Raw genomic sequence first — 20,424 nt, 5'->3', positions numbered from 1 at the left:
AGACAACCTTTGACCCACTGGTCATACTTTCAGATATATTTCTTTACTAACCATTCACTCACCCCTGTGTACCCTCCCTTTTCATTCCTTTCCCTCCCTCACATCCACTCGCAAGCCACAACCCTTGCCCTCTGTGCACATCTCCCATTCCCCCGCACAACTTCCCTGACCCATGGCAACATATTTTGCACACTTTACCCAAACTGCATGGCCTCGGACCTGTGCTGCACTTTCATGTTCTCCCTCACACCCTTGTTCACCCTCCCTAATCTGCACAGTGTCTCTTGTACACCCCATGCACCCTCTCTGACCACCCAGTGCCTCCCCTGCATCCCCATAACAAACTCCCCCTCTCACACTCCCCCACCCAGCAGCAGCCACTTACCTATGGTGATTGCTCTATGATGCACCATTTTGTTCACTTGAAGGTTACAAACAGATAAACAGGAGTGTTTTATTAGTATGAAAACAGATGGACTGGATATGTTGGAATAAAGTCAACCATACAATGGAGCTGCAGATATGAGTGGATTGTATATTGATATCTAAACTAAAATACACCATAGCATCCAAAAGCTACATATGTCCATTTTGCTGCCCACAATTTCATTCTGAATAATGCCATATTAGCTGTCCAGTAGTGAAAAACTTATTTGTAGTTGTGTAATGTCTTTATAATGTGCACATAGTATGAAACAATTGCTTTCATTTCTCCTAAGTATGACATACAATTGTCTGCTGAAGGCATTGCATGTGGTATGATAGTCAGCACATATCAGGCTATCATATCCATTCACGCCCACTTCAGAGATACCTGCAAGATGTTGACTGGGGTCATTGTCCTGAGAAAGAGGACAAGTAACAGAAGCTCTGGAATCTCCAATGGAGATGTTCCACTGTATCCATGCTGCTCCCAAATACTTTGTAAACTATCAGTTGCATTTCCAAACTGTTGCAGTCAATACCAACTGAGCTAAGCAAATTTACAAGCCTTTCCAGAGGTTGTATTCAACAGGTTCTGGAGAACCACTTTTGAGTGGTTCAGAGAACCAGTAAATACCACCTCTGACTGGCCCTGCCCCATCTATTCTCTGCCTCCCAAGTTCCAGCTGATCAGGAGGAAATGAGGATTTTACAGTAACCTTCCCCTGGAGTGGGGTGGGAATGGATATTTTATAGTATCCTCCCCCCTGCCACACCCACCAAGCCATGCCCACTAAGCCACACCCACATAATCAGTAGTAATTTTTTTTAATCCCATCACTGAGCCTTTCCCAATGATCTGCAAGGCACCAGACGTCATACAACCTCATGTGTGATAATGTGGTAGCAATGGCCCAGATTTGGTATATATCAAGACCAACATGTTTCCTATTATGTTTTGTGAAAATCAAAGAGTAACATCTGTAGAGGGCCAATTTAGAATACATGTGTTTGTTTGTTTTTTACAATCCTAGAAATAACAATCTCTAAAATAAACTTTAGATTTGAAAAAAGCAGGTTTTAGATTTTATATCCTGCTGAAATTATTACCAACTCAGGTGTTCCAAATCAGTATGTCTCTGGAATATTCCTGGTCAAGAAATAATAATTGTGATTTTTTTTCCCAGACATGCTTTCTGGGTTCTTATTCAAATATATGTATTAAATTTATAAACTACCCTAACCAAATGGATGGAAAGCTTATATTTGGTTTTTTTTTAAATAAAAAAGTTGCAGAATTTTGTATAATGGAATCCATTTCTGTTATCAAATTTACTGAAATATGCATCACATGTACATTATTTTTTTAAAATCACATATTTGACAGTAATATTGCAGAGAGAATATTGTCTCTACATAAAAATACAGTAAGAAGCTACCTGGAAAGCCAGCTCTCATAAGAGTGTCTATATGGTTTGAGATGAGAATATGAGGTTCTTAGCAGTGAATGAGGTGCCCTAACACTAGATATTCCAATCAGTACATTTGCAGATGAAAAGGCATGAAATGAGTGAACCTTTACAGCCCAGCTGTCATGATCCTCTTATACACAGAGTCATGGATTACAGGGGTTACACTGGGCCTCCATCTCTGTTCTGGTGGTGGTCAAAGAACTCTGTAAAACCCACAAGCGCAGTATGGATGCTCTGATCAGCTAACTATGCAGCCCAGACACAAGAAGAGAAGGGAGACAGTGGAAATAGCAATTGGATTTAATTCTTTAATTTTTAAAGGTGTAGTTGGGCTGTTAGCTTGAGGTCTTGTTTATTATTTTTGAACTATATGCATACTCCCGGTCAGCATAGAGTGTGCCCATTGCTCTAGCCCTAACACTGCTGTCTGTTGATGACTATGAAATGAAAAGAGGTTTCATGGACAAAGTTGGTGAGAAACTATGGAAAGATTAAATTAAAACCACCCAATTATACTACTGGTAATCAATTACTCTGGAGAGCCAGTTTGGTGTAATGTTATGGCATCAGGTTAAAAACAGGGAAACCATGAGTTCTAGTCCCATCTTAGACGCAAAGCCAGCTTTGGGTCAGTCACTCTCTCCCAGCCTTAAGAAGGAGGCAATGGCAAACCTCTTCTGAAAAATATTGCTAAGAAAACTGCAGGGATTTGGCCAGACCATTTCCAAAAACCAGACATAATTGAACAAAAGTAAAAAAAAAAAAGTAATTCTAGAAATGTAGCAATAATAACCTTAATGATCAACTTTGTGCCCTAGTGTACAATTAAACCAGTTGATTTTGAACTATTTAAAATACCCACTGTATAATTAGCATGCTAACTCAGCTTTAGAACTTTAGCCTCTTAACCTGCCAAGTTTCTTAGAACACTCACCAATCTTGATTGCCATTTATTTATTCATATAAAATATGCAGCATTCCAGGGAGGCAAAATATATTCTAGTTTTAACTTTCTTTAATTTTTCTTTCTTTATACATAATTGCTGTCACAAAGTATTCATTTGTATATGAATATATGCACAAAACAAACAAGCCTGCAGCTACAAGGGGTTTTTTGTGTTCTTAATTTTTATTGTGGGGTAATATTCAGTACCAAGGCATTAATTGTTCACTTAAAGACAAAACTTGCTCCCCATGAAGTCATTGTTTCTCTTTCAACTACATGATCTTAAACCTGCCAAGTCTGCATTTTATATTTGTGGAGCATCTATTTGTGTCCCGTGTTTATGTTCATTAATTTGTCAGCCCATACTTATTGTAATAATACTTATAAATTGCAAAATAGTGCAAAAAAAAAGCATTTGTATGCAATGGCTAATGAAAAAGGAGAATTAATAATGTGTTCTTTAACTTGATCAGAGATTTCTGCAATGCAATCTTATATATGCATGCAGAGGTTGGTTGCATTTAATCAATTCTCATCAGGTTGTTGCTTGCACCATTTTCTCTCTCTTTTTTCTCACTGCAATCTTTTGGATTTCCAAGAATCTCTCCCAGGTATTGGAGGACCCTCTATAGCATTTGTTTGATAAAGTGAAAGGGACTGTAGCTGTAAGATTAAAGTGTTACAAACAGATATATTCCCATTTTCTCAGAATTTCATGAGGTCTGTATTTGGAAGGTTATACATTTCATGAACTAGGCTTTTAAAAATCAATAATTTTAAGACTTGCAGTCTTAATCTTGTCTATTTATTTTTTCATGTTGTTGCTGCTAAGCACCATGATTGCCCAACTTCTATTGTGATGCTATGTGTTTGTGTGTGTGTGTTCCTGAGAGGGATGAATGCTATGAGTAGATGCTGCTAAGCACCATGATTGCCCAACTTCTATTGTGATGCTATATGTTTGTGTGTGTGTGTTTCTGAGAGGGATGAATGCTATGAGTAGATGGCAAGAGTATTAATGCCAAAATGTGAAGGTCATCCCCACTAACCAGCTAAAGCAAGCAGGCACCTGCATAGGACAGCAACAAACTAGGTAGTTGGAGGCAAGCAGTCATTTTAGAAAGCAATATTAAGCCATCTGTATTTTACCAAGAACATCACATTGAAAGGAATCATAAATCAATCATAAAATGATAGATGAGAGAGTGCCAGTAATGGAGCCCTCCTGTCAGATGGCATTCAACATGTTATTGAGGCTCTTTTAGAGTGCTAATGGTGTTTGTGATGTAGCTAAATTAAAGCCTTAGAGTGGAATAAGCTGTGAGAGTAGTCTTGAGAATGACAATGGTCAGATAATAGAATCTAAGTCAAAGCAGTGATGTAATTTGGCAAAAAAATCGCAGACTTGACCCTCCCTAGTTGTGTTTAGGATAAAGGCAGGGGGAGCAAGAAGCATGTTCAGACCGCAAGATCCTGTTACTGTAACTGTATAATACAAGTTGTATTAGCAATCATAACTTTGGTTTACCACAAAGGAGTAAGGCAGGAACCGTGGAATAAACTAAACAAAGTTGATAAGAATGAATATGAAAAGATATTACTAAAGATGAAGAAATTGAAGAAAGCAAAGTGGATGTCAAAATACCTATTGTTACTCTCATAGTATTAGTGACAGTGAGAGAAAATGATTCTGATAACTTTGATATCCTCAGGAAGAACACTAGTATATTTATGGGAAACTATTCACTATCATAGTTACATCCATACATTCCCCCAAACTTTGGGTTTTTCATTGTTCTTGAGGGACTCCTTGAGATGCAGCCTCCTTTTATCCCCACTTAGCTTTGCATTTCTCTGATCCAGTGTTAAAGTGAGATTTTCCATTTTCTCCGGTGCGATAATGAGGACAGGGGCTGGGATTTGCCAACACCTGTTTCCCATTTTTGACTGCTGCAGGCACAGTTCTCTCCCCCCCCACACACACACAATTGATTCTCCCTCAGTGGCCATCTTAGCTGGAAATAATGCTAGTTAGGCACTGCATGGGTTCCTGACCTATATAGATGTAGTGGTCTCATGGAAAACTTTATTATGTATAAAAAAAAAACCAGAGACCATCCTTCTGTTAGATAGAGTGGAATGAGCAACTGCAAGGAATAACATAAATACTGGCAGGCAAAAAAGAGAAAGACAAGCAATGCAAGTAAGAGACCAAAAGAAAGAGTAAGAGAAGAAAAGACAGATGTAGTATAAGGATTAGAACAAGAAAGATGAGGAAGTGACAAGAGTGATATATCGAAGATAAAGTTAGTTCACTGGATCAATAAATCAGTGATGGAATGGGATGGATTTCCTTGTAAACTAAAATAGGAGAGTCTCTTCTACTATACCAGGAAGTCCGAAACCCACCTTGTGGATCAGCTATCATACATGAGAGCTGATCCACTTCCCAGTAAAGCAGGAGAGGCAGAAAACCACATCCAATCTGCAGTTCATGTTTTGAGAGGTGGCTGAATTTGTCAAAAATCACCTACCCCTGTTCACATTAGGGAGGACAACTGATGAATATTTTTTTTATAACCAGCAGGAAGTACATCAATTGCTAAACCTCAATTTGCCCAAAGTCCTACCTCTCTGAGGCAGAATAGAGCTAAATATGCAGGCAAGGCAAATGATGCTGGAGTACTTTTATGTTGCATCAAGAACTGGAGGCAGACATGTTAAACCCATGGTTTGGATAACTTCAAAATGAAGGCATGGCTACTAAGGGAAAAAACCTATAGAAATCTTGGAGTATTTATGTCCAATATTACTTCTTCCAAGCACATTGTTAATCAATATCAGATTTAAAATACTTGAAGACTAATCTCTTCTACTGTTAACTAGAATTCTTGGATTCTTGTTCCATGGATTAACTGTTTCCAGTCCAGATAGTCTCTTATATGCAAGTAAGGACTTTCCTACTTTGTCTTTTTCACTATAGCCTATTTTTACTTTTTCATTTATCAAATTTAGGTACCACCCATCTCACTTCCATAATAAAAAAAAACTTTTCATGTTCTAGTAATTGTTCCCAGAGTTTGCAGATTGACTTATTTGCTAATTGTAGTCCAAATTATCCAATGACTTCTACAATATCTACAAGGTTATGCCAGGAAGTCTACAAAGTACAGTAGTTGAGAGCATTCCTCTTGGGGAATTATACTGCTCTCTTTTCAAGGTATTTAATTATTCTTAATGGTAGGTGAACTCAAAATTATATTGAAGCTTCAACATGTAAACTTCTAAACAAAAATTGAAGCTTTTCCATTTTTTACCTGTCAGAGTTTGACCTAACAAAATGTGCAAAGTGTTTACATGTATATTTATTTAGCCAATTTCTAGAATCAGTGACCCATGGACTAGGAGGATCTTTCATGTCACTTAGATACATAACATCCAGAAGCCAGAAATAAATTATATTTTAAGACGTGAAAAAGCCTGTGAGAATTGGATTTTCCCCCAGAAATCCAATAGAAACTTGCTTCGAACTTTCAACATTTGCAAGACAAACTTGGGAAGAGCTGGGATTTTAGACTCTTTTACATAAATATATTTTAGTGGCAATTATATATTTCTGGAATGTACTCATTGATACTGCAGCTACAACTCCTTAGTCATTTTCATTTTAGCACATACAGTAAGTCTTTCTCTGGCTTTGGTAGATCTGGATCTGTAGGAAACTCAAAAGCACAAAAATTCAGAATAGGTATCTGTGCATTTTATTCTGTCAGTTTCTACTTTGCCACACAAATGATAACCAAAAGCAATAAAGAAAAAAGACTAGGCAAAACTGTAATAGCCAATTAGAAGGCAACACAAACCCCCATGGAAACCTTGAGTTCAGCACCTGAGCCCCTCCAAAGACTTGAGTGCCCAAGGACCTTTTACAAAAGTTGATAGATCCTGTGCATAGTACCTGCTTCTGATTAGTTTAGGCACTTCGAGTGCACTGCCCATTAGCCAACCCTAATTGATGACTATTCAAGCCTCCCTAGCTTAACTGTAATTTTTCAAGGCAACTACCTAGTCAGTCTTGATAAAGTTGTTTTGGGCACCTCTTCAGCTTGGTCCTTGCTGTTTTCTGTCATTTCTGAATCTTCTGCCAGTGGTCTGATAAGCAGCTTGTGTCATCCGGCTTCATAAATTTCATATCCATCAAGACTTTCTTCCTCACTAACAAGTTATATAACAACATCTGATAAGACTGATGCATCTACTAAAGTTTGAAGCAAACATTGTGTCAGGTTGTCAAGTAGGAGAATGTGCCTTACAAAGAGATTCACTGCTATTTTTCATAGGGACTAAAAATTCTTTCTCTGGATGCTTCTTTCTTTTCAAGGTTGGTGTCAACCTTCATCTTGAATGAAGACATTATCATCACTCATATTTTCCCCAGCCCTTCAACACTATTGGAAATACTGTTACATTCTCTAAATGCTGTTTCTGTAGTCAGGCTGTACAATATCATTTAACTGGGACTGATATTTATTTCTGGCCTGACAGAATCTAAAGAGTGTGGTCTTTCCCCCATGAATAGTGACAAGCTTTGCTATGAGCTGGCCAAACAGTTGTGCTTCTTTTGATCCCTTGCACAAAAGTATCGACAACACCAGATACTCCTCACTGGAGCTATGCTGATTGGCCCCAAGGACTAAGAGAGCTTTATCCATTGTGTCATCCGGCTTCATAAATTTAGACTGAATCTACATTCCTAAAGAAATTCAGGGCAGCTCTTCTGGATCACTTTATGAAACTTGCAATTCAGTTGAATGTGTGAATCACGCAGACCATAATAAAGAAGAGCTGGGGACTTTTCTATAGCCGCAGTTCCTTGGATAGTTCTCTCTAAATTCATTCAGCCCACCTTCACTGTGCCTTCAGATCTGCTTTATCGATGCAGAACTGAAGGGATGTGACAGAAGCTGTGACTGTGTGTGTAGTATGGATGGAGAACATGGCTGCTCACGTGGAGAGTAAAGAAAACAACCATGATGAAAGAAGGAAGATCCATTATCAAAGCAATCCAAAGGGATACATTGCTTAAGTCTAAAGGATGGGGGAGGATTACTAAAATATTGCAGCCTTGAATATAAAAGAGGGAGGACGGGAAGCACAATCAGAGTTGCAAGATTATGTCACTACAGCCAATCTAAATAAAAAATAATTTTGAATCTTCCATAGAATCTCTTTCTTGGTCTGGTCTACTTCATAAGGAAAACTGCTCTCATCAACTAGTTCTGTACATTCTAAAAGATTTTTGAATTTGAATTCATATGTGTAAAGAACTTAAGTGATGGGTTTGTGGCCAATTCTTCTCGGTATTCAAAACACATCATTGTCCGTGTTTTTGGGTGGGCAGCTGATTTGTAGAATATTTGACTAAAATGTCTACTGAAATTCTCAGTCATCCAGGTCATAGTTGTCCAAAGGTGCTTTTTCAAGAAGCAACTGGACTTTCTGGTTTTTCTTTGAAGACATTTCACTACTCATTCAAGAAGCTTCTTCAGGATGGCGAGGAATGGAAGGATTTATACTCCTTGCAGACAGGTCATTTGCATTCTTTTAGAGAGTCATTGAGGGTACCTGGAGGTTTATATGTGTTCTCAGGGTCACCTGAATAGTGCAAATGGGTGTGGAGCCTTCTTGGAATTGTGAAAGAACTGTGTTGTAGACTGGGGATAGATGATGTTGTGTCCCTTTCTCTCTGTTGAGAGAGTCAATTTTGGCACAGAAGACCTCTTTGACCCCTTTTTCAAACCAGCAGTCCTCTCTGTCCAAAATGTGGATATTGCTCTCTTCAAAAAAGTGACCTTCTCCTTTTAAATGCAAATGGACTGCTGAATCTTGTCCTGATGAGTTTGTTTTCCTGTGTTGTGCCATGCGTTTATGGAGTTATTATTTTGTTTCCCCAATGTATAGATCTGCACATGGCTCACTGCATTGTACTGTATATATAATGTTGCTCAGTTTGTGTCTGGATGTTTTATCCTTGGGGTGGATAAGCTTGTGCCTTAGTGTATTCTTGGGTTTGAAGTGTGCACATATGTTTTGTTGGCTGAATATCCAATATCCTGATATTCCAATATTGGACAAAAATCTTTAAGATCCCATTGAATGGTCTTCATTAAAGAAATAATAAAACTAGGTCCTTGTATGTGCAAAGCATACAACACAAGTGCCTTATCTTGGCCTCGCTTGTTCTGTAGCTACAACATATATTTCTGCTCCCAAATTTGTCTTGCTGTTCTGTGTTGTTCAGTTCCCCATAATTGTAGGACAATGCACATTCCTTAAAATTGGGGTAATTTCTTTTCTATAATGTCTACAATAATTTTCAGGTGCTGGTTCTGGGCTAAATGATCAGAATTTATGGACAACACATTTAGATCTATGTGTGAAAAACATTGACTAGATGCTCTACCGGAATCGTTTTATTTTACCCCTGGCATAATAAATTGAAATTAATTTGTAAACATTTTTGTCCACTGAAGGTGATACATATGGGGTGGGTGAATGAGAGGCTCCAGGGAGAAGATTCCCCCCAACTGTACACATTCAAGTTCCTGGCACTGAAAGGTTCATCGTTCTATATTTTCAGCACGCCACCGGTAAGCAGCTATTTTTTTTAAGTGTGACTGTTATTGTTTTTGTCAGCTAGAAGGCTCCACTTCACTTTCCATTGGATAATGAAGCAAACTGTAATTTAGTAAAGAACATTCACAATAACTCTTTCAGACACTTTTAATCCTTCCCTCTCATGCATAAAACATTGAGATCAATGAGGACTGGATGATTGCATAGGACATTTGTTTATTTTGCACCTCAGCTTGAAGCTCTGGTGGCTAAATCCTCAGACCAATTAAAGAGTCACCAACTAATTCTATTAAACTGGAATTTGAAGCAGATATGCTAGCTTCAAAGTTAGAATATTTTTTTTTAATAAGCAGGTTTTCGTACCTTTTCCTCATGAATTCCTTTGCATCTTGACAAATTCTCAAAAATACTATTAGGAAATAGAGTTGATTGTAAATCTTGCATAGATTTAAGGTACAGAACCACTTAAACACCAAGGTTCATGAAAGCTATGGCATGTTTTTTTAAAGGCTTACCACAATTTCCTTACAAAATACGGACTCATGACTCCCACCTGAACCCCCCGCCCTCAATCATGGACCCATCCACATATTTAGGCATTATGCATCCTTGCCTCCTGGCCCCGAAAATATCAGGGGCTAATGACAATGAAAAGTGGTCAGCCCTGGTGTAAAGTAAGGAAAGACAAATTAAAACGGTGAGTAAAAATATGATGAGCTGGAATAGCCCTAGTTCATTATACTTTTTAACCTAATAAATGTGTAGGGAAATATTACACAGAAATATTTGTTGCTAAGAATGTTAGGAAATGGTTGTTTGATAGATGTAATCAAAAGAAGTCTAACTCCCACACTTAAGAAATCAACATTCTCTTTTTGTGTAAATAAGCAGACCATTAAATTATAAAATTAAGGTTATTCTATTATGTTTTATAATATAAAAAAGAAGCAGAAGAAGAAGCAGAATAAAGCAGAATTAGATAGATAGATAGATAGATAGATAGATAGATAGATAGATAGATAGATAGATAGATGATAGATAGATAGATAGATAGATAGATAGATAGATAGATAGATGATAGATAGATAGATAGATGATAGATAGATAGATAGATAGATAGATAGATAGATAATAGATAGATAGATAGATAGATAGATAGATAGATAGATAGATAGATAGATAGATAGATAGATAGATAGATAGATTATTCGTCTTTGAATCTGTGAAGAGGAAACAGAGTGTGTTGTAATGGCTGCACTTGTGGAAGAGTTGGAGACATCATGCTAAAAATCATGATGTAAATCTAAGGAAAAACTGGTTATATATTGCAAAGTAGGTAGATATTTAGTACGCTTTCACTGCATACCAGAGCTAGACTCTAAAAGAGCAAAGTAAAATACGAAGCTGCTTTAACAATCCAAAGAAGTTTCTTTAAACGGTACAGAGCTTGATTTTGTACAGAGCTAGAAAACACATAAAGCCTATAGTATCTTTCTGAAAATTTTCAAAAGTATACTGAAAAATACAAGAACTAGAACCTTATCCATTTCTAGGATAAAAAAGAAAACAAATAATATACAATACAATACAATAGCAGAGTTGGAAAGGACCTTGGAGGTCTTCTAGTCCAACCCCCTGCCTAGGCAGGAAACCCTATACCGTTTCAGACAAATGGCTATCCAACATCTTCTTAAAGCCTTCCAGTGTTGGGGCTTTCACAACCTCTGGAGGCAAGCTGTTCCACTGATTAATTGTTCTAACTGACAGGAAGTTTCTCCTCAGTTCTAAGTTGCTTCTCTCCTTGATTAGTTTCCACCCATTGCTTCTTGTTCTACCCTCAGGTGCCTTGGAGAATAATTTGACTCCCTCTTCTTTGTGGCAACCCCTGAGATATTGGAACACTGCTATCATGTCTCCCCTTCTTTCTATTAAACTAGACATACCCAGTTCCTGCAACTGTTCTTCATATGTTTTAGTTTCCAGTCCCCTAATCTTTGTTGCTCTTCTCTGCACTCTTTCTAGAGTCTCCACATCTTTTCTACATTGTGGTGACCAAAACTGAATGCAGTATTCCAAGTGTGGCCTTATCAAGGCATTATAAAGTGGTATTAACACTTCACGTGATCTTGATTCTATCTCTCTGTTTATGCAGCCTAGAACTGTGTTGGCTTTTTTGGCAGCTGCTGCACACTGCTGGGTCATATTTAAATTGTTGTCCACTAGGACTCCAAGATCCCTTTCACAGTTACTACTGTTGAGCAAGGTACCACCTATACTGTACCTGTGCATTTCGTTTTTGTTGCCTAAATGTAGAACCTTACACTTTTCACCATTGAATTTCATTTTATTAGATAGTACCCAATGTTCAAGTTTGTCAAGATCCTTCTGTATCTTTAGCCTATCTTCTGGAGTGTTGGCTATTCCTGCCAGCTTGGTGTCATCTGCAAATTTGATGAGTTCCCCATTTATTCCCTCATCCAAATCATTGATGAAGATGTTGAAGAGTACTGGGCCCAAAACAGAGCCTTGGGGTACTCCACTGCATACCTCCCTCCATGAAGATGCAGTTCCATTGAGGACTACATGTTGAGTGTGGTTGGTCGGTCAGTTACGAATCCATCTGGTGGTGATGCTGTCTAACCCACATTCTTCTACTTTATCTAGTAGTAGGTTATGGTCTACCTTATCAAATGCCTTACTGAAGTCCAAGTAAACTATATCGACGGCATTCCTCTGGTCCACTAATTTTGCCACATCATCAAAGAATGCAATAAGATTAGTCTGGCATATTCTATTTTTGACAAACCCATGTTGGCTTTTGGCTATTACTTTGTTTGTGTCTAGGTGTTCGCTAATTCGTTGCTTGATTATCTTTTCCAGAATCTTTCCTGGTATTGAGGTCAGGCTAATAGGTCTGTAGTTTCCTGGATCAGTTTTTTCCCCCTTTTTTGAACATGGGAACCACATCAGCTCTTTTCCAGTCCTCTGATAGTGCCCAGTGGTCCAGGAACTCTGAAAGATATAGTTCAGTGGTTCTGAGATCTCGTCTGCCAGTTCCTTCAGAACCCTGGGGTGTAATCCATCTGGTCCTGGTGATTTGAACTCATCTAGGGTAGACAGGTGCTCACTTAGAATTTTCTTCCCTATTTCAACTTGTGTTCCTAATCTGATTTTTGTTGTGCTGTTTATGATAGGTTGGACTGTTTTATCCCTTTGTGTAAAGACAGGTGCAAAACATGAGTTAAATAGTTCTGCTTTCTCCCTGTTGCTTGTCACTTTCTTGCCACTTTCTCCCAGCAATAGACCAATTGTTTCCTTAACTTTTTTCTTGTTTTTAACATGCTGGAAGAAGATTTTTTTTGCTATTTTTTTACTTTTGTGGCAAGCCTTTCTTCATTGTGAGCCTTAGCTTTCCTCACTTCATCTTTACATGCTCGGGCTATTTGCTGATATTCTGCCTTAGTTATGTCCCCTCTCCCTTTCCACTTTTTATATTTATCTTTTTTGTCTTTCAATTTGTCAGAGAGTTCTTTAAGTAGCCATGCTGGTTTCTTTTGGGAGCTATTATTTTTCTTCTTCATTGGTATTGTGCTAGACTGGGCTTTTGTAATCTCATTTTTCAAAATTTCCCAAGCTTCTTGAGTACTTTTCCCCTTGAGGATTCTCATCCATGGAATTTTTCCCAAGCTTTTTCTAAGTTTATTGAAATTAGCTCTCTTAAAGTCCAAGACTCTAGTTTGACTTTGTTCTACTACTTGTGTTTGCATAATGTTGAATTCCAATATTGCATGGAACCCCCAGGGTTCCTGTGGCTTCAACACCTTCTATCATTTCCTCTCTGTTAGAGGAAGTTTTGGAGGAAAATCACATTTCAATTTCTAAAACAACACATTTTTTGTAATTAAGGTTATGGTAACAGTATATTTTCTTATATTTTTAAATAAAAAGCATAAAGTAAAATGGGATGTTGAATAAAGTGGGGTGGTGGATTATTCCACAATTTAGGAAAGGGTGTTTCCCTATATAAAAGGCATCACCTTTCGTACCCATTATCCCTCGCAATTTGAGGATTGATCAGCAGGTGGCAGCACGTAGCTGTGGTTGCTTGATCTCTGAAGCTAAGCAAGGTCAATCCTATGTAATACTTGGAAGGGAGGTAGTTTGGAAATTCCAAGACTATGATGTGGAGTGGGTAATTTAAAAAAAAACACTCCTATCTGAAAGAAAACAAGCGCAAATCACCTTTGTATGGTTGTAAGGAAGGCTACACAATGTGATCACCAGGAGTTGAGGTCTAAGTCCATTTCTTACACTGTAAGAAACACAAGGATGTATTAAGCATAAGATAAATGCTCTATGTAGATTATAACTGGGTTAGAAGTGCATTTGATTTATGCCATCTATGTCAAATAAGAAGCAAATTCCATTGAAATGAACGGGGCTTATTCCTCAAAGGTTCCGGACAGGTTAATGAAGCAGAAAAGTGCAAAATATATTTCTAGAATAGGTTTTTGTTATTAATGTATATATTTATGTAAATAATAATCAACTAAATTGTTTAATCAAGTCATTATTCAAAATGCAAAGGTAACCAAATTATTTAAAGGATAAGATAAGCAATGTATGTAAGAAAAGCAACAAATACAGCAACACAACCTACATTTTCTTCTGGTGCCTATAATTCATTTAGCTGTTAAGCAGAGGCACTAAGGATGTAAACAATTTTTGCCAATTGATCTTGCTGGGGATGGATTGGAGATTTTCCATCCTGTCCTACAGTAGAATGAACATTAACAGGAACGGTCACCTAGCATACATCTTTTGCAAGAAAAATAAACAAAACACTAAATTCAGTCTCGAAAATATGTGAGGTTACTAAAACTCTTAACCACTTTTACTACTGTTGCATATTTTACAAAAAAAAATGTTTAAAATGCACTCTAGTATTTCAAGTAACAAATGAAAAATTTCATATTTTGATATTCTCCCTGCCCCAAATCAAATAATTGCAAGGAAAACATTCAGAGAATACAGTAATTCAGAGAATACAGAATAGATAATTCAAGTGCTAGGAACCAAAAAGAATGTAGAGATAGCTAGGTGTTCTTTTTTTAACATTTAAAAATGAAATTTCCTGTTTATATATTGAAATTATAAGTTTCGATCCAGGAGTATGTTTCTATAACATCATTAGGATGATTTAGCCAGTGCATTTTTAATACATACATTTTCACAATTTGTCTTCACTAAACACTTGCTATGTTTTGCAGACATCAGACAAGATCCACTGATATATTACTAACTAATTAAAAGGTAGGACAAAATGCTATTCAAGGCATTATAATTACAGTTATCCTGCAGAGTCTTCAAATCGTGTGGGGGGGGAGGCTTAAGAAGGAAATCTGAACTATGAACTTTGATAATCTATTTGGCAAGATTAAAGCATGAAGAGAAAACCTAGAAGCTCTTACTGTATGGATTTTAATCTAAGGCTTCAGTTCACTAAAGAAACAACTGCGTTTCTATATATTGACCATAACTCAGCAGTCTTTCTTTTTCAGTACAACTTCATATCACAGCAGTGACATACAAATCAGCATTTAGGCTGCTAAGTCCCAGTCCTTTTGTGTTGTAATACCTTTGACTGAGAAAGCTTTTCTTTTGTGGTGGCTGAAGCTGTTCATGCTTCCTGTTGGATGCTAGAATCCCAGGACAACATTCATAAATAGTAGACATGATAAATTAAATATTGGAATTTTTTCTCCAGAAATCGTATTATTCATAAACAGTTAATGTAATGCCCGGTATAGAGTCTACCTATATGGGAGTGCACTTATAAATGAGTTCAGCAAATAGGATGAGTAAGTCAACATTTTAAAGAATAAACTATTAAGAGAAAATAGTCAGAACCGTTAAGTATCCAATATCTACTGGGGCACTAAAAGGAGAACCATTTTTCAATATTTAATATAGTCACTGAAAAAATAAATTCACCCTGGTATCTTATTTTTAGTGTGTAACCAGCATAGCTACAGCCACAATAGAAAGATTTTGACCTCTTGAGCACAATTACACACTATATTGCTTTCTGAATTCATGGTTCATAGTTCTTTCTCCATTGTTAGCAATCTGTAGAGACAATGAAAATACCATGAAGGCCAAAATTTGAAGCCCAATACTGAAAGCGGACAGAATAAGTCTTCACTGGAATTTTTCATTGCTTTCAAAATATTTATTCATTTTGCAGTGAACTTCTCTTAGCAATGCCATTATAGTAGATTGTATCAGAATAGCTTGACCAATTAGTGAATCACTTTTTTAAATGAAAAGGAAAAAATGATTAAAATCAGCAATTTAGTTCTACACTCTATCAGATTGAATATTTACTTTTTAGTGAATATAAATGATTGCACCATTCAAGTTTCTATAATATGTGTTTTCTGGTTACTGAGCAAGCATTAACATGGTAATAGAATTCCTAAAGCATTTGTTTTATGATCAGAAATACATAATCTGCTTCTAACTAATAAGGCTGTTGTGCTACAATAATTGAAAGCATACTTTATTATATATGTATGTATGTATGTATGTATGTATGTATGTATGTATGTATGTATGTATATATGTATATATGTATATATGTATATATGTATATATGTATATATGTATATATGTATATATGTATATATGTATATATGTATATATGTATATATTTGTAGGTGTAGGTATGCTGGTCTTGTTGTATTTGGGTCTTTTCCCGTGTAAGATTGAGACTGTCTTGGCAACGTTTCGGCGAAGTCTCACTCGCCATCTTCAAGCTGGTATTTTCGGCTTAAAGCGTGGTCGGAGCTGCTGTCTTTCTATAAATTTTGGGGTGTGTGTATGTGTGGAGTGCTGGCTTTGTTTCAGTAAGTGGAATCATTGGCTATGTGGTTGTATCATGATTGGTACCAAGACAATCTCAATTGCCAAGATTGCAAACCTTTGCCAAGACAATCTCAATCTTACATGGGAAAAGACCCGAATACAACAAGACCAGCCTGTGTGTGTGTGTGTGTGTGTGTGTGTGTGTGTATAAACGTCTTTGGTATGTGTATATATATATATACACGTCTTTGGTTGTTCGGGTTTTCTCCCGCGTAGAATTGGAAGTATCTTCACGACGTTTCGATGAAGTCTTATTCATCATCTTCAGGCTGCTGCTTCCGGCTTGGTGCTTCCGGCTTGGTGCTTCCAGGAGCAATGTGAGATCTCAGCCGGTTCCTCTTTTTAACTGCCAGTGGGGGTTTGTGCTGATTGGGTGGGAGCTTGGCTGCATTCTGATTGGGTGGAGGTGTATTCTGATTGGTAGGGGGCTTGGCTGTGCTCTGATTGGATGGGAGTTTGGCTGTGCTCTGATTGGATGGGGGCGTGTTCTGTTTGGGTGGGGGCCTGGTTGTGCTTGTGTTAGTCTGAGTAGCAGTGGGATTTGAGCTGGTGAGCTGCGTTACTGTTGTTTGGCTTCGCGTTTGTGGTCGTGCCACATCTCCGTGGTGGGCTTCAGTTTGCTTCATGTATGGATTGGAGGGGTTTAAAGTGGCTAATAATGCAGCTGTGGTCTGGCTTCTGGTTTGTGGTCGGGCTTCTGGTTTGTGGTCATTATCGGTGTGGGTTTGGGCTTGCTTTTTGCGTGGATGTGTGATAGTGACATCCTGTGTGGTTTTCGTGAGTGTGGGTCTGGTATCATTCTTAGTGTTAGGGACTTGTTTGTCAGTGAGGGCGGGTTTCCAAATGGCTGGTAGGCGGGAGGTATCATCTCGTTTATTCATGCTGTGTGGTCGTTTTTCTATCTCAATAGCTTCTCTGATTATTCTGTTGTTAAAGTGTTCAATTTTGGCAATAGTTCTGGTCTTTTTAAAGTCTATATCATGTCCTGTGGCTTTGAGGTGTTGGACCAGGGAAGAAGTTGGTTCCTCCTTTCTGACTGAGTTTTTGTGTTCTTCAATGCGTGCCTTTATTCTTCTGTTGGTTTGTCCGATGTATGTGGTGGGGCAGGTGGGGCAAGGGATTTCATATACTCCTTGATTTTCTAACTCTATTTTGTCTTTGGGGTTTCTCAGGATGGTGGATATTTTTCGGTTTGTGTAGAATGCTGTCTTGATGTTGTGTTTGTGGAGGATCTTGCTGATTCTGTCTGTGGTGCCTTTTATGTATGGGAGGAGAGCCTTGCCATTTTCTTGTTCACTGTCTTGGATTTTAGTGGGGTTTTCTTTTTGGATTAGGTTAGTGATATTGTTTCTTTGGAATCCATTGGATGTTAGTACGTTGGTGAGAGTGTGTAGTTCAGTTTTGAGGTGTTGTTCGTCAGCTAAGCGTTTTGTTCTGGAGATGAGTGTCTTGGCTACAGAGTTGATCTGTGCTGGGTGGTGGTGTGAGAGTGCGTGCAAATAGCGGTTTGTGTGTGTTTTCTTCTGGTAGATGGTGTGTCCTAGGGATCCATCGGATTTCTTATAGACTAAGACATCCAGGAAGGGGAGTTGGTTATTGGCTTCTGTTTCCATGGTGAACTGTATTTTGGGGTGTAGGCTGTTGAGGTGTGTGAGGAAGTTGTCCAGTTTATCTTTCCCGTGTGGCCAGATTATGAAGGTGTCGTCTACGTATCTGAGCCAGAGTTTGGGTTTGTGATCGGATTTTTCTAGAGCTTGGGTTTCAAAGTGTTCCATGTAGAGGTTAGCAATGACAGGTGAGAGGGGTGATCCCATGGTTGCTCCTTCTATTTTTATTGGTATGTGTGTCTGTCTGATAGAAAAACGACCACACAGCATGAATAAACGAGATGATATCTCCCGCCTACCAGCCATTTGGAAACCCGCCCTCACTGACAAACAAGTCCCTAACACTAAGAATGATACCAGACCCACACTCACGAAAACCACACAGGATGTCACACACATCCACGCAAAAAGCAAGCCCAAACCCACACCGATAATGACCACAAACCAGAAGCCCGACCACAAACCAGAAGCCAGACCACTGCTTCATTATTAGCCACTTTAAACCCCTCCAATCCATACATGAAGCAAACTGAAGCCCACCACGGAGATGTGGCACGACCACAAACGCGAAGCCAAACAACAGTAATGCAGCTCACCAGCTCAAATCCCTCTGCTACTCAGACTAACACAAGCACAACCAGGCCCCCACCCAAACAGAACACGCCCCCATCCAATCAGAGCACAGCCAAACTCCCATCCAATCAGAGCACAGCCAAGCCCCCTACCAATCAGAATACACCTCCACCCAATCAAAATGCAGCCAAGCTCCCACCCAATCAGCACAAACCCCACTGGCAGTTAAAAAGAGGAACCGGCTGAGATCTCACATTGCTCCTGGAAGCACCAAGCCGGAAGCACCAAGCCGGAAGCAGCAGCCTGAAGATGATGAATGAGACTTCATCGAAACGTCGTGAAGATACTTCCAATTCTACGCGGGAGAAAACCCGAACAACCAAAGACGTGTATATATATATATATACACATACCAAAGACGTTTACACACACACACACACACACACACACATATATATGTGTGTGTGCACAAGTGTGACTACTGAAGAAAAGGAAGTACTAGGCAAGTCCGATATAGTTTCAATCACACTGATGAATACAGCATTCTCAAATAAGCCATCTCCCACCTCAAACAATGTTATGTCATATCAATGCAACGACAATACTTTTCAGTGATGTCCATTTACATATTGAACTATCAGAGGATTCCAGTGATGTATGTGTCTGTAAGGATGAAGATTTATTCGAAGAGAGTATAGAAGAGAGTAAGTGAACATTGACAATAGTGATGTGAAGGTGAGTTGTCCTGTGGCGAGATGGCCACAGAAAGATGGCTGCAGTGAGTTGTCCTATGCTGAATTGTCCTAACAGCACTAGACCACGATGAAGAAATTCTCAAGTCCATATTTCCATCAGGGCCTTAGATTTTATAGGATAGGCAAATAGAAAATACCATTGTGAACTTCTTCTGATATTGTTAGCTGCTTGAAGATGGTAAATAATAATAATAATAAAAACAATTGAAGCAGGAAACCCACAAGTACCATTTCAGACAAATGGTTGTCCAGGCTCTTTTTATAAAAACCTCCAGTAATGAAATACCCACAACTTCTGAAGGCAACCCATTCCACAGAATATGTGCTCTAACTGTCAGAAACCACCTCCATTTTCTAGGTAGGGTTTCTCTTTGATTAGTTTCCATCCATTCTGCTTCTAGTCCTGCCTTCAGATGCATTAGAAAATAGTGGCAGCCCCTCAAGTATTGGAAGATTGCTATCATGTCATCCAATTCCTGCAATCGTTCTTCATATGTTTTAGCACCCGGTCCCTAATCATCTCTGTTCCTCCTCTCTGCACTCTTTCTCAACATCTTTTTTTCTATCCTGGCAACCAGAACTGGTTGCAATATTCCTAGTGTGGTCTTACTAAAGTATTATAAAGTGGTACTAACACGTCACCTGATCTTGATTCAGTCCCTCTATATTAATGCAGCCTAGGAGTGTGTTGGCTTTTGTTTTGGCAGCTGCAGCACACTGTTGGATTCATTTCTGATCGTAGGGAATTCTGAGAAGTGGGAAGCAGGGGGAGGAGAAAGGCTTGAGTTGGGCTAGGTGGGGAGCCTTCACATAAAGTATTCCATGTTGCATCCTGCAAATGATATCCATGCTCTCAAATATCAAAGGAGGGAAAAAAACTCTTCTCATATACAGATTTTTTTTAAGACTGAGTTATATTTTTAAAAAGAATTATTTTTGTGGAGTGGTTTGATATCTCTACTAAATATTAAAGGGGCTCTTCTTGCGAGATTAGCATGTTCAAGAATTCAGAATTACAGGGACAAAGCAGAAACTGAGCCCTGACAGACGTGATGGACTAAACCAGTCAGTCTATTATTTAAGAA

The 20,424-nt window shown here is 38.4% G+C and overlaps 1 protein-coding gene across 5 annotated transcripts in view; it reads left to right on the top strand.

Moving 5' to 3' along the window:
• SNTG2 (syntrophin gamma 2) overlaps nucleotides 1–20,424 on the top strand; it is a 167,574-nt gene that overhangs the window by 104,427 nt on the left and 42,723 nt on the right. For 4 of the 5 annotated variants that reach the window (XM_081944823.1, XM_081944822.1, XM_081944821.1 and 1 more), the window contains exon 11: nucleotides 9,375–9,491. The exons of the other annotated variant lie outside the window; for it this stretch is intronic. In XM_081944823.1, the coding sequence (XP_081800949.1) occupies nucleotides 9,375–9,491 (117 nt within the window). The remainder of the gene's footprint in view (nucleotides 1–9,374; nucleotides 9,492–20,424) is intronic. 5 annotated transcript variants of the gene reach the window in all.

The sequence above is a fragment of the Natrix helvetica genome (assembly GCF_964273705.1).
Source record: "Natrix helvetica genome assembly, chromosome: 2".
Lineage (NCBI taxonomy): Eukaryota > Metazoa > Chordata > Lepidosauria > Squamata > Natricidae > Natrix > Natrix helvetica.
This window is presented reverse-complemented; position numbering and strand designations above follow the sequence as displayed.